General features: G+C 41.4%; 2 protein-coding genes across 3 annotated transcripts in view; both read right to left on the bottom strand.

The window, feature by feature from the left end:
• Positions 1 to 3163: 3163 nt before the first annotated feature.
• Positions 3164 to 12665, bottom strand: selplg (selectin P ligand). The gene is made up of 2 exons (XM_057818902.1): positions 12270 to 12665; positions 3164 to 5069 (listed from the first exon to the last, which is right to left on the bottom strand). Exon 2 carries the CDS (start codon positions 5067 to 5069, stop codon positions 3618 to 3620), a length of 1452 nt encoding a protein of 483 aa, XP_057674885.1. The 5' UTR covers positions 12270 to 12665; the 3' UTR covers positions 3164 to 3617.
• A 46-nt stretch (positions 12666 to 12711) lies between these two features.
• coro1cb (coronin, actin binding protein, 1Cb) overlaps positions 12712 to 25490 on the bottom strand; it is a 30600-nt gene continuing 17821 nt past the window's right edge. The window contains exons 7-11 of one of the 2 annotated variants that reach the window (XM_057818904.1): positions 24386 to 24490; positions 24175 to 24320; positions 23946 to 24003; positions 21859 to 22113; positions 12712 to 19016 (exon numbers count right to left, since the gene is read on the bottom strand). In XM_057818904.1, the coding sequence (XP_057674887.1) occupies positions 18897 to 19016; positions 21859 to 22113; positions 23946 to 24003; positions 24175 to 24320; positions 24386 to 24490 (684 nt within the window). In that variant the 3' untranslated portion in view covers positions 12712 to 18896. Of the gene's footprint in view, positions 19020 to 21858; positions 22114 to 23945; positions 24004 to 24174; positions 24321 to 24385; positions 24491 to 25490 lie in introns of both variants that reach the window. The other variant, XM_057818903.1, reaches the window with a different exon arrangement.

The raw sequence follows: 25490 nt of genomic DNA, 5'->3' as shown, positions 1-25490 counted from the left end.
CCTCCAAAATGGGGGTTGGAAAAAGAGCGGAATGGAATGGAGAGTAGGGGGGACACACCATTGGAAACAATGCAGGCTGATGTTTTTCACACGTTTATGACGCTTTATATGGTCATCGGCGAGAAGATGGGGATGACAACTCGTCTGGATGGTGTCGGCAGAAGTGGTAGATAGAGTAGCCAAAAATTTTACTCAGGTAAGAGTTGTGGAACTTCAAAATAATATTACTCAAGTAAAGGTATAAGTAGTCATCCCAAAAATGTACTCGAGTACAAAAAAGTACTTGGTGAAAAGAATGCTCAAGTAATGAGTAACATTGTGAACAAAGTTATCTATATGAACTATGGAAGCCTCCTTTCCGTTTGTGTTCTGTTTTCATGCTTTTTACTGCCCTAAAAATGGTCGAAATGCGGCAAAGGATCAACACTCTGCTTGTGCTGGGGCAACGTAGGTGACGTGAATTCTTCTTCTACTAGCTTTGCTGTTAGCATCGACGTAACTACGGTTGTGGGGCGTGTTAAATGGGAGGCAACTGGGACGTTGTTATGACGCATCACGTAAGAGCCTACGTCACCACGTAAATTAGGGTGTTGACTGTTGACTCGGGTTTTGCTTTCACACTGCATGACGATCAGAGCCGAGGTAATTTTAACGCGGGTCGCTGGACGGGTTGATTGACACAGGTCGAGGCCGGTCGCTGCACCTTTCCCACTGCCACCAAAAGCCGATTGTTAGTGGGTTGACTAACCCTTGGCCAGTGGGAAAGGGGTATTATAAATAAATTTTTCTCAAAATGTTACTCAAGTAAATGTAACGGAGTACATGTAACGCGTCACTACTCACCACTGGTCGGCGGACACCTCCGAGGTTGGCTGATTGGTATGGACACGGTCTCCGTGTCCCTGCTGGGAAATGACAAGAGCTGGACTAAAACCTGCGTTATACTTCTGCGTTGCTGTGATGGTGTAGCGACCATGTAGACCCTATGGAGTCAATGAGCATTTGATAGTTCTCCAGCTCTGTAATTCACCGCCAAGCCACTAGAGGGGTATGGTGTTGTGTTTGTACAGTTTTGGGACACTCTTGTTGACTTCCTCTAGTTTTCTTCCGGTTACACAACAATGGCAACGGAGATGGAACGCTTTAATGTGGATCTTCAACTCATCAACATTGAACAACAAATGTTGATCATACAAATTTTGAAGCGCAGGCGACGCAGAAGACGGTTGCGGAGGTGGTCTGTCCGACTGTTGATGTCGCACAGAGACTGGCAGTTTACGAATTCTAGCATCGGGTCGAAGCCAGTCCAACATTTTGTCCGATTTATTTGCCGTGTCCTACTACCAGCCAGTGGGGAACCATAGCAGATTTCTGGCAGCAACAGAACTTCCCAAACTGCGTTGGAAGTCTTGGTGGTAAACACGTTATCATAAAAGCACCCAGGCATTCTCAATCAGTGATGGTGTATCAAGTGTGTTAAGTCTATTGTTGAAAATTCATCAAAACAACTCTTTTGACACCAAACCTGTGCTTTATTCTTCATATATTTGAAGTGTAAAATGTAAATAAGTCACAGACTTCCAGCAAACATATGTACACAATAAATGATAAGGTGCACCAACCAAAAATGCGACATAAAGTGATAGAAAGCTGGCAGTTTTTACCCGACTGTCACCACTTCATGTGGCCATTCACTTCCAAACGCACACATACAGTGCCTTGCAAAAGTATTCGGCCCCCTGGAATCTTGCAACCTTTCGCCACATTTCAGGCTTCAAACATAAAGATATGAAATTTAATTTTTTTGTCAAGAATCAACAACAAGTGGGACACAATCGTGAAGTGGAACAACATTTATTGGATAATTTAAACTTTTTTAACAAATAAAAAACTGAAAAGTGGGGCGTGCAATATTATTCGGCCCCTTTACTTTCAGTGCAGCAAACTCACTCCAGAAGTTTAGTGAGGATCTCTGAATGATCCAATGTTGTCCTAAATGACCGATGATGATAAATAGAATCCACCTGTGTGTAATCAAGTCTCCGTATAAATGCACCTGCTTTGTGATAGTCTCAGGTTTCTGTTTAAAGTGCAGAGAGCATTATGAAAACCAAGGAACACACCAGGCAGGTCCGAGATACTGTTGTGGAGAAGTTTAAAGCCGGATTTGGATACAAAAAGATTTCCCAAGCTTTAAACATCTCAAGGAGCACTGTGCAAGCCATCATATTGAAATGGAAGGAGCATCAGACCACTGCAAATCTACCAAGACCCGGCCGTCCTTCCAAACTTTCTTCTCAAACAAGGAGAAAACTGATCAGAGATGCAGCCACTCTGGATGAACTGCAGAGATCTACAGCTGAGGTGGGAGAGTCTGTCCATAGGACAACAATCAGTCGTACACTGCACAAATCTGGCCTTTATGGAAGAGTGGCAAGAAGAAAGCCATTTCTCAAAGATATCCATAAAAAGTCTCGTTTAAAGTTTGCCACGAGCCACCTGGGAGACACACCAAACATGTGGAAGAAGGTGCTCTGGTCAGATGAAACCAAAATTGAACTTTTTGGCCACAATGCAAAAACGATATGTTTGGCGTAAAAGCACCTCACCCTGAACACACCATCCCCACTGTCAAACGTGGTGGCAGCATCATGGTTTGGGCCTGCTTTTCTTCAGCAGGGACAGGGAAGATGGTTAAAATTAACGGGAAGATGGATGCAGCCAAATACAGGAACATTCTGGAAGAAAACCTGTTGGTATCTGCACAAGACCTGAGACTGGGACAGAGATTTATCTTCCAACAGGACAATGATCCAAAACATAAAGCCAAATCTACAATGGAATGGTTCAAAAATAAACGTTTCCAGGTGTTAGAATGGCCAAGTCAAAGTCCAGACCTGAATCCAATCGAGAATCTGTGGAAAGAGCTGAAGACTGCTGTTCACAAACACTCTCCATTCAACCTCACTGAGCTCGAGCTGTTTTGCAAGGAAGAATGGGCAAGAATGTCCGTCTCTCGATGTGCAAAACTGATAGAAACATACCCCAAGCGACTTGCAGCTGTAATTGGAGCAAAAGGTGGCGCTACAAAGTATTAACGCAAGGGGGCCGAATAATATTGCATGCCCCACTTTTCAGTTTTTTATTTGTTAAAAAGGTTTAAATTATCCAATAAATTTTGTTCCACTTCATGATTGTGTCCCACTTGTTGATTCTTGACAAAAAATTAAAATTTTATATCTTTACGTTTGAAGCCTGAAATGTGGCGAAAGGTTGCAAGGTTCAAGGGGGCCGAATACTTTTGCAAGGAACTGTACTTGTCTCAGAGGTTCTTCCATTTTTTTATGCAATTGCTGACCTGCAGCCCCGTATTCTCAGCAATCTCCTTCCAAGGATTGGTTTCCATTTGCCAATCTTTATAATGTCTTGACGAGACATCGTAGAGGTAATAAAATATTTGGAAGAACATGAGAACTCTTAGGCAGTTGTGGTAAACTTAACTTTGCTGCTTGTAACTAAACAATCAAACATAATTCGCACAAATGTTTTTTGTCGTTCGGGTTCAAGTCAGGTTGGATTCAAAGAGAAGAGTCAGCATCCAGAAGATGAAGTTCTCCCTAAACAAAACGGTCACTCTCCTGAAGAAAGCTGCTTAAGGTGAGGTTGTCACTGATGTCCTCGTCGCTGTCCCCGGCGCTATGGATCACCAGGACGCCGTTGGAGACTGGGCTGCGTTGCCTCATGCCGGCGTAGTTCCTTTCTGGCATGAGTGAAGACATGAACGTCATCTCCGTCTGGTCCTTGGCCTTTCGTAGCTTGTACTTTCTGGTGGAGAGTTTGATGCAGAGAACGATGGTGGACACCATGAAGGCGGTGGCCAGGCCGGCCAAGCACGCGATGGCCACCAAGCAAGGTTTGACCACGCTGCGGAGGGAACACGGCTGGGTCTTGAATGTGGTCGGCGTCTTTGAAGGCATACAAGGGGCTGCTGTAGCTGCCAGAGTCTGGGTAGTCATTGGAGACTTTCCTGTGTTGGAAGTCGCTGAGATAGAGCTCGGGTTTTTGGTAGCGGAAACAGCTTGAGTTGTGAGATCAGCATCTGTCTTTCCAGTAGTCTCAGAACCTCGAGGTCTGCTTTGGATCACTACAGTAGAAGACCTTGGAGGTTCTAAGGTGGTGAATGCGTGTCTGGTAAGATCCGTGTTACTGGTCAAAGAAATATTTTCAGTTGTCTCCAAACCTGGAGAACTGCTATGCTTTTGTTTGAGGATTGGTGTAGAGCCAGTGACAAAGCTGGATTCTGATGATTCAGAAGGCTCTGAAGTGGAGCTCAGACTATTGAGATCAGGTTTGAGAGTCAGAGGTTTGCTAGAACTCTGGATTGGGACTTCAGTAGACTCGTGTACAAAGCTGGATGGTTCAGGAGGCGCTGGTGTGGTGTGAATATCCAGAGATGTAAAATTACCAGTAGATGTTGTGCCTGAACTTGGAGGACGACTTTGGTTTTGGATGGCCAATGAAGTAGAATTTGTTTCATATTCAAGGACGGAGCCGGTTATTAGTGGCTCTGGTGTAGAGTTTAGAGTAGAAAGGTCCAAGGAACCGGTAGGTATTTCAGGTGTGTTTTGATTTTGGACTAAAGTAGGGTGGCTACTGTTCTTTGAGAGTTCTGAAGACACTGGTGGTGTAGAGATCAGACCTCTAGAGAGAGAAAGAGGCTCGGGTTTCAAAGTAAGCTCTGGACTCAGAGGAGTAGTTGTCCTTCCAATACCGATAGCTGGTGGACTACTGTGGATTTGGACTGGGACTGTACTTGAAATCTTTCCTAAAATCAATTCATGAGAAGATCCAGAAGTCTGCTGCTGCTCTGTGGGTGTAGTTCCAGAGATAGCCCAATGGTGAGATGATCTACTTGCATCTGGACTCATTTCTGGAGAGACCTCAAAGACCGGATACAACCTGGTCTGGTCTTCTACACTTGCGAAGACTACCAAACCACTTGAAACCAAAATAGAAAGCCAGCCAAACAGCCCACGTAGCAATAGCCAATTTATGCTGTGACCTGTCATCTGAAAGAACAATGACAGAAAATCAGGTTGGTTCTAAAATCGCCAAGACACTTTATAAGGCGAGTAACTATTTTTGCTCATTAAAAAAAACATGAAGACCTGGCATCCACATATGCGGACATCACATTTTGGCTCTATTAGACCACAATATTAACATTTGGTCTATACACTGAAGAAAATAAGTATTTGAACACCCATCTCTTTTGCAAGTCATGGAGGGGTCTGAAATCAAGGTGCATGTCCACTGATAGAGAGATATTCTAAAATGAAAAATCCAGAAACCACAATGTATGATTTTTTTTTTTAACGATTTATTTTTGTGATACAGCGGCAAATACGTATTTGAAAACCTGAGAAAATGAATGTTAATATTTGGTACAGTAGCCTTTGTCTGCAATTACAGAGGTCAAACGTTTCCTGTAGTTTTATACCAGGTTTGCACACACTGCAGGAGGGCTCTTGGCCCACTTCTCCAAACAGATCTTCTCTAGATCAGTCAGGTTCAATAATAATAATTAAAGATGTCCGATCGATCGGCATCCCGATCGATCGGGACATCTATAATTATTATTACACATGTACCGTTACACCCTTAACAAACATATATTAGCTGAAAAAACTTACAGCTAAAGATGCCGATCGATCGGGTCCGATCACGTCATTTTCAAAGTATCGGAATCGGCAAAAAAATATCGGACATGCCTTTTTTTAATATATATATATATTTTTTTATTAAATCGTTTTCTGATTGTATTTAACGTTACAGACAAAATGTCTTACACTCACCCAGAGTCTTTAGTTTTGGCTTAAAGTAGCGTTATCAAATTTATCGCGTTAACGGCGGTAATTAATTTTTAAAAAATTAATCACGTTAAAGTATTTAATTGCGCTGCACGATTCACTCACACATTGTTGCGTTCAATCTATAATGGCGCCGTTTTACCAATATATAGCACTAAGAGGCAGCGTATAATGAGTAGAGTGAATTTTGACAACCTTTAGAGCCTTTTTTTTAATTGGCTAAAGCTTTACAATCCCTCTCAACAATTAGAAATATCGTGGGAAGCAATGTGGGGAAGAAAGGTAGTAGTTGATCTTTTTCTTAACACCCTCTGTTTTTTCCCAGCGCAGAGAAGATATATCAACTGGTATCACTGCGCACAGTCATGGTTGCACTTCCCATCATGCATTTGGGCAGAACAGTTAAATGGCTACAGTATCACTTGCTGAAAGCTCAACAAATACACTAGATGGCAATATTTAGTCACAATATACAAAGTCGCATTTATCCTTTAAGAATTTCAAGTGTTTCTGTTCGTGGATCCCTCTCACAGAAAGAATGTTAATAATGTAAATGCCATCTTGAGGATTTATTGTCATAATAAACAAATACAGTACTTATGTACTGTATGCTGAATGTATATATTCGTCCGAGTTTTATTCATTGTTTTCTTAATGCATTGCCAAAATGTATATGATCGGGAAAAATTATCGGGAATGATTGGAATTGAATCGGGAGCAAAAAAAAAAAAAAAAAAAAAAGCAATCGGATCGAGAAATATCGGGATCGACAGATACTCAAACTAAAACGATCGGATCGGGAGCAAAAAAACATAATCGGAACCACCCTAATAATAAAATTAAAATTTTTAATCGAGTTAATTACAGCTAAAAATTAATTAATCGTAATTAATCGCAATACAAACCATCTATAAAATATGCCATATTTTTCTGTAAATTATTGTTGGAATGGAAAGATAAGACAAGATGGATATATACATTCAACATACGGTACATAAGTACTGTATTTGTTTATTACAACAATAAATCAACAAGACGGTATTAACATTAACATTCTGTTAAAGCGATCCATGGATAGAAAGACTTGTAGTTCTTAAAAGATAAATGCTAGTACAAGTTATAGAAATTTTATATTAAAACCCTCTTCATGTTTTTGTTTTAATAAAATTTGTAAAATTTTCAATCAAAAAATAAACTAGTAGCCGGTTATTGTTGATGTCAATAATTACTTACACAATGCTCATGGGTGCTGAAGCCTATAAAATCAGTCGCACCCAAGCACCAGCAGAGGGTGGCAAAACTCCGAAAAACACAACAAGTACACCTTTCACTGTGCTGTCATTTTAATCTGTTTTAGCGGGGCATTTGTGCGTTAATTGCGTTAAATATTTTAACGTGATTAATTAAATAAATTAATTACCGCCCGTTAACGCGATAATTTTGACAGCCCTAATAATAATAATACTTTTGATTTCTAGAGCGCTTTTCAAAACACACAAAGACGCTTCACATCAGACATGGAATCACAGTACGATAAAAAGGTATTAAAAGGATAAAAAATTAAAAGCACAACAAAAAGAAGTAAAAATATAACAGAGCTAGGGGTTATGGTGGGTAAGCAAGAGTGAACAGGTGTGTTTTCAGTCTAGATTTGAAAAGTGATAGGGTAGATATGCTGCGAAGATCAGGGGGTAGGGAGTTCCAGAGCTGGGGGACGCAATGAGTAAAAGCTCTGGAACCAAAGATGGAGAGGCGGACACGTGGGACGGAGAGGGGAAGAATAGTGGTAGAGCGAAGTGAACGGGTTGGATTGTTTAGACGGAGAAGATCGCAAAGGTAGGGAGGGGCCAGGGTATGGAGTATTTTGATGGTGAAGATGAGGATCTTGTAGTTGATTCTTTGTTTGACGGGAAGCCAGTGAATGATGTGGTGTGTTGCGGGGGTTCGAGTGATGAGGCGTGTAGGGCTGAAGCTATCGAATATTTTAGTAATTGAGTAATCGACTGAAAATTCTATCGAGTAATCGGATAAAACAAATATATTTTTAGGTGAAGAGCAATTATAAATATGCATGAGAAAACAAGACATTTCATCTAATCTCGAACCATTTTTAGTCAATCAATGTCTTTATTTTCGATGTATATTGTTGAAAAAAGCCAACAATTGCATCTCAGATGTAACTAGAATTTAAAAAAAAAAAAAAGACTAATTCACTGCTTTCACTCCAAAAACTTTTAGATCTTATTAAAAAAAAATATATTCTTACCTAAAAATGCCGTTATGCTTGATATCACACATCACTTAAAAGCTTTTCTCACGTGTTTCAATTGAATTTCTGTTTGTGTCAAGCCATTTTTAAGTTTTAGTTAAGTTTCAAGTTAGTCTAAATTGTAAGTCCTGATAGGATTTTGAGTTTTTGCAGTGTTCAAAATAAATGTATGATACAGATTACAGGCACATTAGGGAACAGTGCTACTTGGTGTTTTATCCAACAATGACTAGTCAACTAAAATTGATAGTTAGCATTGTTAAGTTTTTATTTTACACCCTCATCACTCCACAACGCTATGTTATGTTAAAGCCTGTATGTAAGACACGTTAGCCACGCATCGACAGTGGTCATAATTAATAGAAACCTAGCCCTCCGCAGGGCTAACGTTACGTGAGCTAGTGACAGTAACGTTAATCTTATTTATTAGCGCTCTTTATTAGCGCTTGCACTCTACTGCTTTAAGATGGCGGTTGTTTACTAACGCCGCCGACTCTGTCATTTCGCATCTAGTTCAACATACATGTGATCTCTATGAGATGCATCAGACGCTACCTGCTTCCAACGTAGCATCGTGCGGGCTAGTATTTAGCAACGTCGGCGTCGTTTGTAGCGGCTGTCGGCTGCAGTAAGTTTTTTTTTTTTTTTTTTGCTTCTTCCTCTACGCACGTGACATCAGCGCGTTGTCCCGCATTAAAAGTAGTCCGAGCAAAACGTGATGCTTAGAGCTGTCAAAATAAACGATTACTCGAGGTGAATAAAATTATTCGGATCAGTTTTTAAACTCGAGTTACTCGAGTTGCTCGAGTATTCCTTTCAGCTCCAGAGGCATGCTGCTGAGTTCTGGAGGAGCTGTAGTTTCTGGAGGGACTTGTTAGGGAGACCGAAGAGCAGTGAGTTGCAATAATCGAGCCGGGAGGTTATTAGATTACAGACCAGGGTGGAAGCGGTATGGCGGGTGAGAGAAGGGAGGAGGCGAGAAATGTTGCGAAAGTGGAAATAGGCTGATCTGGTGATGCTGTTGATATGTGACCGGAAGGAAAGTGTGCTATCGAGGATGACACCCAGACTCTTAACCTGAGACGAAGGAGAGATTGGTAAATTGTTGATGGTAATAGAGAATTTATGGACATTAGAGAGCGTTGCAGTGGTTCCAACTAGGAGGATTTCTGTTTTTGAGCTGTTAAGTAGGAGGAGAACCAGGAGTTAATGTCATCTAAGCAGAGGGTGAGGGAGGAAGGTGGGAGGGAGGCGGTTGGCTTTGAGGATATGTAGAGCTGGGTGTCATCCGCGTAACAGTGAAAGTGAACGTTGTGTTTGCGGAAGATGGAACCGAGGGGGAGAATGTAGATGATGAAGATGAGCGGCTCCAGGACAGAGCCCTGGGGCACGCCAGCGGAGACAGGGAGGGAACTGGATTTATGGGGGCCAAGTTTGACAAATTGTGTGTGGTTGGACAGGTAGGAAGTGAACCAGGAAAGGGGTGTGTGGGCGATACCAATGGAGGAGGATTGAGAGGATCGAGAAGGATTGTATGGGGAATTGTGTCGAAGGCGGCAGTGAGGTCGAGGAGGACGAGAATTGATAATAAACTGGAGTCGGATGCTTTCTGGGCTGTTGCTGAGAAACAGAGTTTGAGCTCACTCCAAAGGTTTTCTTTCGGGTTTAGAAGGTCTTGAGACTGGCTAGACCAAGCTAGAACCTTGATATGCTTTTTATGGAGTCACTCCTTGGTTTTCCTGGTTGTTTGCTTTGGGTCATTGTCATTTTGGAAGACCCAGCCAGGACCCATCTTCAATGCTCTGACTGAGGGAAGGAGATTGTTCCCCAAAATCTCACAATACAGGGCCCCAGTCATCCTCTATTTAAAAAAGTCCACTTGTCCTGTTCCATGCGCAGTAAAAAAAAAAAAAAAGGATGATGCTACCACCCCCATGCTTCACATGAGGGATGGTGTTCTTGAGATGGTACTCATCATTCTTCTTCCTCCAAACACTGTTAGTGGAATTATGACCAAAACGTCCTATTTTACTTTCATTTGACCACAAAACTTGCTCCCATGACTCCTCTATATCAGGGGTCCCCATCTGCCGGGCCGTGGACCGGTACCGGTCCGTGGCACATTTGCTACCGGGCCGCACAGAAATAATAATTTAATAACGACCGCATTCTGGTCGAATTAACTCTGTCCCCCTGCTTAACACACCAATATCCCTGCCTACTCTAGATATAATACTACGGGATAGATTAGAATGTGGTCATAGAAATCCATTGATTGTACTGCTAGCAGTACATCTTGTTTGTGTATATATCTATGTGCGCTTATCCTCGATAATAAAGTATTACTAGGCCGCGGGCGCAGCACATTTCTACCCGGAAATAATTAGCCCCCACACGAGCGAGGATGGCTGGACAACGGACGTCTTTGGAGATATTTTTACGGCAAAAAGGGCACCTGACGAGCCTACAACCTCGAAGACCCACGAACTGCGAAGGAGTGGATTTGTGACCCGTTTGTGAATAAACCGAGTGATTCGAGCATGTCTGTGCAACAGAAAGATCAACTTGTTGAGATCGCAAATGATGGTAACCTTATTAAACGTACATTTGAGACAACAACTCTACCGAGGTTCTGGACTAAAGTCATTCCGGAACATCCTGACATCGCTACAAGAGCATTGAAAACCTTGCTACAATTTCCAACATTGTACCTTTGTGAAGCGGGCTTCTTAATTAATGCTTAACGACAAGGCGAAGTCGTTAATGGCGAGAGCGTTGTGCAGTTGTTCTGTGCAGCTTACATGGCAGGATGTATCTGAGGAGAACTTTTCTACAAGTCCCTCCATGATCAAACATAAGTTAATATTCCTTTCTTTCAAGAAAGTTTGTAGTGTTTACTTTGGAATCGCTGCATTTGCGCATTTTGCGGCTATGTTTAACGTTACGCACATGTGCAGAACCGCATTGTTGCAATTTTTGATGGGTTGTAAAATTTGTCAGAACACCGGTCTGTGAAAAAAATATATATATATAACACTGGTTCGTGGTGCAAAAAAGGTTGGGGACCACTGCTCTACATCATCCAAATGGTTATAGACAAATTTAAGACGGGCCTTGACATGCGCTGGTTTAAGTAGCGCAATCTTTAGTGCCATGCATGATTCCAAACCATGACGTCTTAGTGTATTACAAACAGTAACCTTGGAAACTGTGGTCCCAGCGCTTTTTAAGTCACTGACCAACTCCTGTGGTGTAGTTCCGGGCCGATTCCTCACCTTTCTTAGAATCATTGACACCTTACGAGGTGGATCTTGCATGGAGCTCCAGTCTGATGGAGATAGATCGTCATATTTAGCTTCTTCCGTTTTCTAATGATTACTCCAACAGTGGACCTTTTGTCACCAAGCTGCTTGGCAATTGCTCCGTAGCCCTTTCCAGTCTTGTGGTGTACAATTTTGTCTCTGGTGTCTTTGGACAGCTCTTTGGTCTTGATCATCTTACAAGTTTGAGTCTTACATATTGTATGCAGTTGACAGGTGTCTTTATGCAGCTATCCAACACAAATAAGTGCATCTTAATCAGGACAATACATGGAGTGGAGGTGGACTTTTAATAGGCGGACTAACAGGTCTTTCAGGGTCAGAATTCTAGCTGATAGATAGGTTTTCAAATACTTATTTGCAGATGTATCACACAAATAGTTAAAATGCGTTGTGATTTCTGGATTTATAGATCATCTCTCTCACAGTGGGCATGCACCTACGATGAAAAATTTGAGACTCCGCCATGATTTCTAAGTGGGAGAACTCAAAATAGCACCGTGGTCAAATACTTGTTTTCTTCACTGTAATTGAGGCCACATGATTTAATGATAACAGTTCTTATTGAATAATTGCATTTATCAATCAGTAAAATGTTAATAAAACCAAAATTAATTCTAGTAAAATGAATAAAAACAAACACACTCTGCCTATGACTAACGATCGCTGCCAGCTTCTCCCAGTCAAAATGGATTGAACGCCCTATAAAGGGTTTGAGAGCATCAAAATCAAACTCAACATGATTTCCCCCCTGAGAAGTGTTAACAGTAACAAAGTGCTGTACATCAACATAAAAGCATCATTTCTTACCTTGAATCTAAAAAACCCCCGACGCGTTCATGTCATGTCGGTGTCTGACGAAATGGTAGCGATGGCAGATGACGCATGCCGTATAGAAACAGGAAATGTTCACACTCGAGAAAAAAAGGTTTTGAGATACACGAGGCGCTCCGGTTTGCAAGGAGGAAGTCGGATTGAGTTGTGACTTGTTGTGCAAGGCGTTCCAATAACTTCTGCAAATGCAAATGTGACTGGCAAACCGCACGCCGGCCTCAAGGTTATTGTACGCAACAGCTCGGAGCTGCCATTATTAAAGGACTCTTGTAAATGTTGTTGTAAAATGATCTGGTTTCAAATGAATGAAGGGTCCTGCCCTGCCCTGCCCTGGGCTGGGCTTGGCGGGCCGTTGGGGATACCATGGTGAGCAGTGGTGGCGTGTCTCCTTACCTCAACCCTGAAAGCCGGTTGATGGGGGCGCGGATGGCCTGGGAGAAAACCCTGGATTCCAGGGGGATGATGACGACCCCTTTGCTGGGCTGTGCTAGGAGGAATGGGCTGCTGTGAGGCGGGATTTAGCCGTTCTCATTCCTTTCACACATGGGGAAATGTCCCGGGAATAAACTGGGTTGTATGTGTGAAAGCGGCTTGCTTCATCCCTTGTTGGCGTCTCGGCGCTCTCTGTGCGGGGAGGGTGGCTGGCCCAATTTTATGACCCGTACAGTCAGGGCTGTCAACAGACTTGCAGGGACCCGGGGACCAGTGACCATTACAGGAACTGGAACAGCACCAAACCAAAGTTCCAGCATCATCACCTTGTCAAGAGTCAAGAATCTGCATTGGACAAGGTGATGATGCTGGACCAGTAAGATTCACAAAGATGACTGCCTGAAGAAAACATCAAAATACCCCAAGTCCTTGATGATATGGGGCTAAATGTCAAGTTTACATTGACATTTTAGACAGCTTTCTAAACTCTTCAATTAAAAATATGTCATTTTCCGAGATAACAATGCATCAAGCCATAAAGCTAAAACTGTTAAAGCATTCCTTGGAGAAAGAATCATCCAGTCATGTCATGGCCTGCAAACAGCCCAGATCTCAACCCTATTGAAAACCTGTGGTGAAAAAAAAATGGTCCACAGCAAGGCTCCGACCTGAAAGGATGATCTGGCAACTGCAATCAAAGAGAGTTGGCACCAAACTGATGAAGGATACTCATCAAGTCCATGACTGCAAGCTGTCATAAAAGCCAGAAGTGCTGCTGGTAAATACTAGAGATGTGTTTTGATTGTTATTTCTTTGTTTGTTTCTCGTGATCCCATATTTTTTCCTCTGAATGGAGTGATTCCATATATATTTCCCTGCGCTTGCGCTATAATGTTTTTTATAGAGATGTCCCGATCAATCGGCATCCCGATCGATCGGGTCCATTCACGTCATTTTGAAAGTATCGGAATCGGCAAAAAAATATCGGACATGCTTTTTTTTTAAATATATATATATTTTTTAATCAAATTGTTTTCTAATTGTATTTAACGTTGCAGACATAATATGTTACACTCATCCAGAGTCTTTAGTTTAGGCTTAAGGTAGGGTTATCAAATTTATCCCGTTAACGGCAGTAATTAATTTTTAAAAAAAATTAATCACGTTAAAATATTTACCGCAATTAACGCATGCGCTGCACGACCCACTCACGCGTTGTCGGGTTCAATCTGTAATGGCGCTGTTTTACCTATAAATAGAGCTGAAAAGCAGCGTAAAATGAGTAGAGTGAATTTCGGCAGCCTTTGGAGCCTATTTTAATTGGCTAAATCCTTACAATCCCACTCCCTACGATTAGAAATATCGTGGGAAACAATGTGGGGAAGAAAGGTAGTAATTGATCTTTTTCTTAACACCCTATGTTATATCCCAACGCAGAGAAGATATATCAATTGGTACCACTACGCACAGTCATGGTTCCACTTACCATCATGCATTTGGGCATGGCTACAGTATCCTTTACTGAAAGCTCAACAAATACACTACATGGCAATATTTAGTCACAATATACAACGTTACATTTATCCTTTAAGAATTACAAGTCTTTTTCTATCCGTGGATCCCTCTCACAGAAAGAATGTTAATAATGTAAATGCCATCGAGGATTTATTGTCATAATAAACAAATACAGTACTTACGTACTGTATGTTGAATGTATATATTCGTCCGAGCTTTATTCATTTTTTTCTTATTGCATTGCCAAAATGTATATGATAGGGAAAAATTATCGGGAATGATTGGAATTGAATCGGGAGCACAAAAAAAAAGCAATCGGATCGGGAAATATCGGGATCGGCAGATACTCAAACTAAACCGATCAGGTGCAAAAACAAAAAACAAAAAAAAAAAAACATGATCGGAACAACCCTAGTTTTTTATTCATTTCTTTTAGTGTTTCTGAATGCTAGAGAGTTGCACTTTTGAACTAATTTATTATATTTTCAAGCTTTTTATCTGAATTTGTCCTACACGATAAAATGTCTGAGTTAGTGCTCGTCCGAGACTGGATATTCCATACTTTTTGCTAGGGGTTGTACTACATGGCTAAAAGGACACACAGCCCCCGCGGTGTGATTCCTGCACTATTAAACCTGGCTGATGAAGCCTGTCTATATTTACGGAATGTTGATAATGAGGCTGGCTAAATAAATAACGTTAGCGCGAAAAAAGTCCAGACAAATGCTAGGCTACCTGGTTGAAATTTAATACCTACCATGAGAAATTGAATGGCATACCTAAAAAAAATAGTGAAATATTATGCTTAAGACCTTGAAAACCACATAATGTAAATAAGACCTTTTATGACCTCTAAAGGATCCATGTATAAAATGTAAGATTTTTTTAATTGAAAAAAATGAACGCAATGGACTGTGGACGCGAAGTTTGAAGCACAATGTAGCGAGGGATTACAGATAGGGCTGTCAAATGATTAAAATTTTTAATCGAGTTAATCACAGCTTAAAAATTAAATAATCGTAATTAATCGCAATTCAAACCATCTATGAATATGCCATATTTTTCTGTAAATTATTGTTGCAATGGAAAGACACAAGACGGATATATACATTCAACATACAGTGGGGCAAATAAGTATTTAGTCAACCACCAATTGTGCAAATTCTTCTACTTGAAAAGATGACAGAGGCCTGTAATGGCCAACGTGGGTACACCTCAACCATGAGAGACCGAATGTGGAGAAAAAAAAACAGAAAATCACATTATTTGATTTTTAAAGAATTTATTTGCAAATCATGGTGGAAAATAAGTATTTGGTCAATACCAAAAGTTCATCTCAATACTTTGTTACGTACCCTTTGTTGGCAATAACTGAGGCCAAACATTTTCTGTAACTCTTCACAAGCTTTTACCACACTGTTGCAGGTATTTTGGCCCATTCCTCCATGCAGATCTCCTCTAGAGCAGTGATGTTTCGGGCTGCCGTTGGGCAACACAGACTTTCAACTCCCTCCACAGATTTTCTATGGGGTTGAGATCTGGAGACTGGCTGGGCCACTCCAGGACCTTGAAATGCTTCTTACGAAGCCACTCCTTTGTTGCCCTGGCTGTGTGTTTGGGATCATTGTCATGCTGAAAGACCCAGCCACGTCTCATCTTCAATGCCCTTGCTGATGGAAGGAGATTTTCACTCAAAATCTCTCGATACGTGGCCTCATTCATTCTTTGTTTTACACAGATCAGTCGTCCTGGTCCCTTTGCAGAAAAACAGCCCCAAAGCATGATGTTTCCACCCCCATGCTTCACAGTGGGTATGGTGTTCTTCAGATGCAATTCAGTATTCTTTCTCCTCCAAACACGAGAACCTGTGTTTCTACTAAAAAGTTCTATTTTGGTTTCATCTGACCATAACACATTCTCCCAGTCCTCTTCTGGATCATCCAAATGCTCTCTAGCGAACCGCAGACGGGCCTGGACGTGTACTGGCTTCAGCAGGGGAACACGTCTGGCAATGCAGGATTTGAGTCCTTGGCGGCGCATTGTGCTCCTGATTTGTTACTGTGGTCCCAGTTCTCTGTAGGTCATTCACGAGGTCCCCCCGTGTGGTTCTGGGATTTTTGCTCACCGTTCTTGTTATCATTTTGACGCCACGGGGTAAGATCTTGCTTGGAGCCCCAGATCGAGAGAGATTATCAGTGGTCTTGTATGTCTTCCATTTTCTAATAATTGCTCCCACAGTTGATTTCTTTACATCAAGTGTTTTACCTATTGCAGATTCAGTCTTCCCAGCATGGTTCAGGTCTACAATTTTGTCTCTGGTGTCCTTCGACAGCTCTTTGGTCTTGGCCATGGTGGAGTTTGGAGTGTGACTGACTGAGGTTGTGGACAGGTGTCTTTTATACCGATAATGAGTTAAAACAGGTGCCATTAATGTAGGTAACGAGTGGAGCCTCGTTAGACCTCGTTAGAAGTTAGACCTCTTTTACAGCCAGAAATCTTGCTTGCACAATTGGTGGTTGACTAATTACTTATTTGCCCCACTGTAAGTACTGTATTTGTTTATTATAACAATAAATCAACAAGATGGCATTAACATTCTGTTAAAGCAATCCATGGATAGAAGGACTTGTAGTTCTTAAAAGATAAATGTTAGTACAAGTTATAGAAATTTTATATTAAAACTAAGGCTGTCAAACGATTAAAATTTTTAATCGAGTTAATTACAGCTTAAAAATTAATTAATCGTAATTAATCACATTTAATCGCAATTCAAACCATCTATAAAATATGCCATATTTTTCTGTAAATTATATATATATTCTGTAAAATAAATTGTTGGAATGGAAAGATAAGACACAAGATGGATATATACATTCAACGTACGGTACATAAGGACTGTAGTGGGCATTTCACTCTACTGTCATTTAAATCTGTCTATGCTATCCTCACTCCGAAGCGTCTACTTTTTCCAAAGCTAGACAGCTAGTCAACGACGCCTTAATAATCAGACTTCTTCTTTTTTCATCCGATTTATTAATAAAATGGCCTCAAACCATTGTCGTCTTTAGACCTTCGTAAAACTACAACAAAAAAAGTACACAAGCATTGCATTAGCAACAACGTTAGCTTAGCACGATATACAGGTTCACTAAACATAAACAAAAAGCGTCTCAAACAAAAAATATAACATTTCGCTTACTAACATAATATGTACATTCTTTACAACAACCATACTTACGGACAAATCTTGTCCTAGGATCATATAATATAAGCACAGTATTACAACGTAGGCGTCAGCCCGAGACGTCGTGCAGCCATAATGAACTGGCAAGAAAACAATAAACCATGTCGCAAAGCGACCACAAGAGTTCGCTGTTAGACAGCACAAAAAGCCTTGCTTTAAAACTTACCAAAAGGCAGAATACTGTCTGAGCGGGACATGTGCGTTAATTGTGTCAAATATTTTAACGTGATTAATTTAAAAAATTAATTACCGCGCGTTAACGCGATAATTTTGACAGCCCTAATTAAAACCCCTCTTAATATTTTCGTTTTAATAAAAATTTCAAATTTTCAATCAAAAAATAAACTAGTAGCTCGCCATTGTTGATGTCAATAATTACACAATGCTCGTGGTGCTGAAATCCATAAAATCAGTCACACCCAAGCGGCAGCAGAGGGCGACAAAACACCAAAAAACACAAGTAACAAGTGGACATGTCACTGTGCTGTCATTTTATTCTGTTTGAGCGGGGCATGTGCGTTAATTGCGTCAAATATTTTAACGTGATTAATTAAAAAAATTAATTACAGCTCGTTAACGCGATCATTTTGACAGCCCTAATTACAGAATATTTTTAAAATTAAGAACCCGATCCTTTTCACCCCTATCCACTGAAAAATGGCGTGATCGTCCAGATTTCTGATCACGTGAAAACAAAACAAAAAAAAACATGAAAGGTGCAGTTTCTTTTTGAGTGTAAAATCTTTATTGTGTGCACAGAACTTATCGGCGGTGGTGGCGCGAAACACAAGCTAGGGTTCGAGCTTCTTGCTTCCCCACACTCACTTGATAGGGCAGCGGTTGTTTTTTTTTTGTGTTTATTTTAAACATACTTTAAAAACCCTCCACAGTGACAAGCAGCACCACTACAATTTGCACGACATTTTACACCGGATATGCGACCCCGCCGCCCACCTGGCGAGCCTCCCCCGTAAAGTTACATTTGTTCCATGTTTCAAGGAGTTCTTCCACATTCATCGATGGACAAAAAAAAAATGGTGGGAGAGGGTAAGATGAGGAAATTTGTCTTAAAAAATAATATTCCCCCTGGAATGTAGGTACGAGGGGACAGAAAATGTCAAAATTTGTGCATGAAACTGCACGCGAATAACACGTAACGTAATATTTGGCAACACAGAAGATGACGAGAAATACTGATGCTACACAAACGGCACATGACTCGGAAAGAAAAAGAAAACCCGAAGACTTTTTCTTTTCCGTCTGTGTGTCTAAGTGTGGAGAAGAGAAGGAAAAAGAGGGGAACGTGTGGGAGAAGAGAGGAAAAAAATTCATCTTGGAATGTTGGCCCGGCGCCGCCAAATTGGGTCCAGCGAAGAAGAGGAGGGTGTTTTTGGAAGTGGAGTGGGCGGGGCTTACATGGCAACCTTGGCGACCTGCTCTTCCAATCTGGCGATTCGCCGGTCCTGGAGAATGACGCGATCCCGCAGAGACTTGAACTCTCGGAGCACCTCTTCTAGTTTATCTTCCATCTTCTGCTGAGTAGAAATAGTTTCAAAAAGACATTAGAATATGCGCTGAGTCCAAACTTTTGTGATTTGTTCCAACCGCACTAATTGCTCGGAGTACCCGTGTCAGCATAACACAATGCAGAGAAAGTTAAATATTTAAAAAGAAACTCTATATCTGTCGCTGGATAATGCCAAGGACAGCAATAGACGTCCAATCTATTTGGACTAGGTGGCCAACGAGTTTATTTGATGCATAATTTGAGCAATTATTGGAATTCACTTTTGATGAGTGAATTTGCGCAGAAAGATATCTTTAAAGGAGCTTTATGAAACTAGAAACTGCAATTTCTGGAGAAATTACTTCATCTTTTTTTTATCCATTGAAAATGAATGGGAAAAAAATTTGGACGTCCATGGCCGTCAGTGGCATCGGCTCACAGAAGCGTCAATGGAATCCAAGTACGTTAGCATCAACAGATTTGACATACATGGCCGTCAATGGCAACAATGCAATGTAAATTCTATTGGAAATCCCATTGAAAGTGAATGGGACATTTCCCATTAAAAATGAATGGGCAAGTTTTTGGCAAATTTCCGGGGAACCGTAAATTTTATACAAATTCTGTATATAAGTTTTATGCCCCTCACCGTTCCGGAATTTTTTATGCGCAAAATGTGTGATTTGGTCAAAAATTGAAAGACTACATACATTTTGAAACTTTTTTTAGTTTTCCATTTAAAATGAATGGGCAAGTTTTTGGCAAATTTCCGGGGGACCGTAAATTTTTTCAAAATTCGGCATCAAATTTTATGCCCCTCACCGTCCCAGATTTTTTGATGCCCAAATTGTGTGTTTTGGTAAAAATTGAAGACTAGATACATTTTCAAACTTTTGTTTTTTTCCCATTAAAAATGAATGGGCAAGTTTTTGGCAAATTTCCGGGGAACCGTAATTTTTTCCCCAAATTTTGTGTGTAAGTTTTATGCCCCTCACCGTCCTAGAATTTTTGATGCCCAAATTGTGTAATTTAGTCAAAAATTGTAGGACTAGATACATTTTGAAACTTTTTTTAGTTTTCCATTTAAAATGAATGGGCAAGTTTTTGTCAAATTTCCGGGGAACCGTATATTTTTCCCAAATTCTGTATACAACCTTTAGACCCCTCACCGTCCCGGAATTTTGGATACCTACATTATGTAATTTGGTCAAAAATCGTAGGACTAAATACATTTTGAAAATTGATTTTTTTCGGAAAATTGCCGTTTGTGGCGTAACGGAAAAATTTTCAGAGCCGTTTGAAAAATTCCGTGCGTCGCGAAAAAATTCCGGACGTGTCGACTTGAGCGGTGCCGATCGGGCAAGCGGTTTGGGCTGTGCGGCGCGCCGAAGAAATCCCATTTAAAAAAATACAACAACTGAGTAACACTTTTTGGGGCTTTGATAATTTTATTGCTTCAACTATTCCTTTAATTAAAGTGGCCTTGTGCATTTAGTTTTATTGATTAGGGTGGATACACTGCCCTCTGGTCGGCCTCATTTCACATGGCAGAATCCAACTGCTCCCTGTTAAGACCAACGTAAGCTAAGTTTTTGTTTGAGCAATTTTTTTTTATGTATTCATAATTTAGTTTATAATATATTTGTATATGTACGAATATGTGTCTGAACCATTTGTTAAGAGCATTATAAAAAAACCGTTAGCATTTTATAGCATCTAAGCTAGCGGACTTTTGCTATGTATGTTAGCCAACTGTTCTTTTGTTGTACACAGAGCTTCATCTTTTTTGTTATACCGTTTGAGGCTCAGCTCAGGTATTTAAATTTTTCATGTTCCTTATCCGATTACTCGATTATTCGAACTAGATCATCGATTAATCGACTACTAAATAAATCTATAGCTGCAGCCCTAATGGTCAAAGCTGTTGACTTCTTGCTCCTCCTGAACGCTTTATTATGCCACCGGAGTTGGTCCGGCTTTTGTCATTTCCCTGCCCCGGCTTCGGAGAGCCTAAACATAACAAGAGACATGACAGTTAGCTGACATGCTAACCCAAACCGAGCGGCGTTTTCAAGTCTTCTCGCCTTTCGAAAACTAAAAATCACACAAAACTACCCTGTATCACGTCACACGGCGGCGGGGTTGTCGATTGTCTTCACCGATCGGCCAACCCCCCAGGTGGCGAGCAAGTTACAGCTGGTTGTTCCCCTGCTGCGGGCAGGACTACTCGTTGCACCCTAAACCGGCCGACGTTGGATGAGCGTGTAGCTGCCCAAGCTCAACCCGAGGATAGTGGTCTATTGCCGGGCACACTAAGAAGGCAGAGGGGGCTGGAAGTCTGGACGATAAACAAAACAGGAGGCGTGACAGTTAGCCGATATGCTAACCCGAACCGAGCGCCGTTTCCAAGTCTTACTTCCTCGCAACTCCAATGGTCCCACAGTTGTCGGAATTGTTTTGACCAATCCCCGCGGTGAACAAGAACGTTTTGAAACCCAAAAAGGTTCACACGCCTCTCTCTGGTGCAGGAACAAAACCCTGCAGCTCATTTAGCTGGCGTGATGCGAAAAAAACAACAACGAATTAATCCGAAAAATCAGCTGAATCCGCATCCCCATGCTATATTGTGAGATGCTGACCCGGGTGACGTCACATTCGCATTCGTCCTCAACCCGAGACCGGAGCCGGAAGTCACTCATTTTCATGGCGAGGGATTAAAAAAATTGAATATATAAATCGATCGCTTCCACACGCATCCAAGGGGTCTATTTCATTCAGGAGCATAAAATACCGCGTGAAATATGAAATAAACCATTTTTGCTGTCATAGGCACTTTAAGATGAGGTTAGATTGTGGGAAATACTTACCGTTGATGGCTGTGCGGGGGCCTGGGACGAAAGGTTCTTGTGGACGTTGGAGGCGTTTTCCACTTTGGTGGCAGTTTTGCTCTCCAGGACGTTGGCCTTGACCACTTTGAGCTCTCGGCTCTTTGTGGGCACGTAGCCGTCTTTCAGCGAGATGAGGACAGGGCCGCCGTTCTTGCCGGCGAACCACTCCTCCGCCTCCAGGGCGGGGTCGGGCCCGGCCGTGTCCGGGTAAAGGTCGTCCTGGAACAGGTCCGACTGCGAGGGCCAGAGGCGTCAAGTTCAGAATCAAACAATGAAAACATTTTTCATTAAATTTCTTGTATTTTATTAGTATTTGGGTCATTTTTTATAGGGTGCCATTTGGACATAACAGAGTGGACAATTTATGCTAAAGTTAGCCCTCAGCCCAGCTTTGTTAACGTGTCCTCCAAACGTCCCCCATTCCATTGACGCTTATGGAGGGTGCTGCCATTTACGGCCATGGATGTCCAAATTTCCCATTCATTTCCAATGGCATTTACTTTGTTTAATGCCATTGACTGGCATGTTCGTCCATTCTGTTGATGCCAATGTACTTGGATGCCACTGACAGCTATGAATGTCCAAATTTTTTCCCATTCATTTTCAATGGCAAAAAAACTGTCCCCAGATCAACAGGAAATGGCCAGATATCAATAGGACGTGTCGCCCAAACGTCCCCCATTCTATTGACGCTTATGGAGGGTGCTGCCATTGACGGCCACGGATGTCCAAATTTCCCCATTCATTTCCAATGGCATTTACTTTGTTTAATGCCATTGACTGGCATCTTTGTCCATTCTATTGATGCCAATGTACCTGGATGCCATTGACGGCTATGAACGTCCAAATTTTTTCCTATTCATTTTCAACGGCAAAAAAAACAATGTCCCCAAATCAACAGGAAATGGCCAGATATCAATAGGACATGTCGCCCAAATGTCCCCCATTCCATTGACGCTTATGGAGGGTGCTGCCATTGACGGCCATGGATGTCCAAATTTCCCATTCATTTCCAATGGCATTTACTTTGTTTAATGCCATTGACTGGCATCTTTGTCCATTCTATTGATGCCAATGTACTTGGATGCCACTGATGGCTATGAACGTCCAAATTTTTTCCCATTCATTTTCAATGGCAAAAAAAACAATGTCCCCAAATCAACAGGAAATGGCCAGATATCAATAGGACACGTCCCCAAATGACCTGTATGATCAAGCCACGCCCCCTTCAGGTTCACAAATGACCTGATATAACCAGGCCACGCCCCCTACATGTCTTCAAATGACCTGATATGACCAGGCAACGCCCCCTAAATGTCCCCAAATGACCTGATTAAACCAGGCCGCGGCCCCCAAATGTCCCCAAATGACCTGATATGACCAGGCCACGCCCCCAAATGTGCCCAAATCAACAGGAAGTGACCTGATATTGTCCCCAAACCAACCTGGGCGGGGCTAAGATCTGTATCTCCACACAGCAAAGAGCCGAAGTAATTTCTCCAGAAATTGTAGTTTCTAGTAGTTAACATGACTTTGGATACTTGATGAGAAATCTATCATTTAAAAAAATAAACCTTTTGATATGATTCAATTCAATTAATTTATTTGATATTATAGCTTTAACAGAGTGGACATGTTATGATAACCACACTTTAAGTACTTCATAAAATTGCAAAATATTACTATATACATGTATACATATATATAGTGCGTATGTAATATATAATATAGTGTGTATGTAATATATAATATTACTACTTATTAATTTTATTTTTTATTTTACAGTTAAATTTCGCGCCACTGCTGTGATGTCATTGCAGAAAAGTGATGTCATTATTAAATTGGGAATTTTCTTAAAGGGACACGAACACATTATTTATACTAAACAATTCTATTTTGACTAAGCGACACTCCCATCAGTAACTGCATCAGTGCTTTTCAGATTTATATTATCTAAATCATAGGCATCTGAGCTGCATGGATTATTTGTGTGTGGCCATAATGCTGCAGCCGGAATACGTACAAAGAATTAAAGACTTGTTTAAATGGATTTAGGTATTGCTTACCTTCCGTGGGACTGTCATAATGATTGGCTCACATTTTCTCTCCTGTAATTTGTAGAACCTGAAAAATAAAGTCAATTAATCAGGGGTTCATTTTCTATAACGAGTTGACTCATCGGTGCGGTTGATATAAAAATCGCGTGTTTTTGACTTTCCATATTACTCCACTCATGGTCTTTGGACAGGTGAGGTTTCATTTCTGTATTTTTTTCAGTGAGCAATCTAGCCATACCTGGCAATTTCACATTTGTTGACATCGAGTCCACGCTTTGGCATGTAGCCCATTCCCCTCTGCGGCTCCTTGGTGGTGAAGGTGTTGAGGTAGTGGACGTACGGTGCCTCGTCCGTGATCTCAAAGTAGCGAATGCTGCTGTCGCCCTAAGCGAGGACCGACAAGGTCAGCGAGGATGGAAGAAGGCGGGGTCAGACCTGTCGGCGCTCACCTTTCCGCACAGGTAGACTATGTTGGTGTCCGGGTCAAAGAAGGGGAGGAGGACTCCGTTGCTGGAGTCCATCTCTTGAACGCATATGGGCTCTTCCATGTTGTCCTAGCAGCACAAAAAAAAACTACTTTCAGCGATTCAGTCATTGAGTGCCATCGACGGCGACAGATTTGAAAGCGGCGTCATAAGACTGTCATAAGACCGTCATAATTATGACATGATACGATCATGGGCGTTACTGAATGCATATGACAGATGTCATTAAGTTTCATCCATCACTGACTCCATTTATGTCCAGCTTGGATCTTTTACATCCATTCAAAAGTGAGATAATTAGCCGGATGACACTAAATGAAATCTGTTATAAGCATTCATCAATTAACTAATTATGACAGTCTAATGTCGCCACTGTCATATAAAGTGTTACCAAATACCATAACTAGCAATTAATGAAACACCTGGAGCAGTAAGTGAAGAAATGATTAGCACAGGACATTAATTTTATTGTTATTTAGTGCTGCAATGCATGCTAGGAGGCATGTTGGACAACAACACTGTTGACAGCAGGTGGCAGCAGAGGTTGATTGTCTCCCCCAAGGGAGCCGTGATGGCCAAATGAAGCTTCTTGAAGCTGTGTAGCCAATCTGTTCAAAGCTTCATGGTGGTTCATTTGGTCTCATGACAGTCGTATGATGCTGCTGTCAAATAAAGTGTTACCAGGTACTATCTTTTGGTGTAAATATCCCATAATACAGTGAGGACAGCTGCGGCTTTTCTATGAACAAATGCCTTTTTCGTGCCAAATTTGGTGGGTGACGGCTTATAGCAGTACTTCTCAAATAATGGGGCGGGCCCCCCCCAGGGGGACGCAGATACTGGGGGTGGCGCATGTAACCTTGGGGAACATACTTTTTTGCTGTACTACAATTAAGTGTAATTGCACATCCACTGAGTGGGTGGCAGTTGCGCTCTCATTTTCAGCATGTGCGCAGTATTTTTGAACCAAACAAGACCGCACAGCAAAGAACACTGGAGATATGAAAAGCTTAGACGAAGAAATATGACGAAGCATATGTAGCATTTGGCTTTTGGCTTTGACTTTTAG

The sequence above is a fragment of the Corythoichthys intestinalis genome, chromosome 17 (assembly GCF_030265065.1).
Source record: "Corythoichthys intestinalis isolate RoL2023-P3 chromosome 17, ASM3026506v1, whole genome shotgun sequence".
NCBI classification, from domain to species: Eukaryota; Metazoa; Chordata; class Actinopteri; order Syngnathiformes; family Syngnathidae; genus Corythoichthys; species Corythoichthys intestinalis.
The sequence above is the reverse complement of the archived record's forward strand: the minus strand, read 5'-3'. Positions and strand labels throughout refer to the sequence as shown.

Coding starts and splice junctions, on each gene's coding strand:
- selplg (XM_057818902.1), bottom strand. CDS start 5,069: ATGACAGGTCACAGCATAAATTGGCTATTGCTACGTGGGCTGTTTGGC.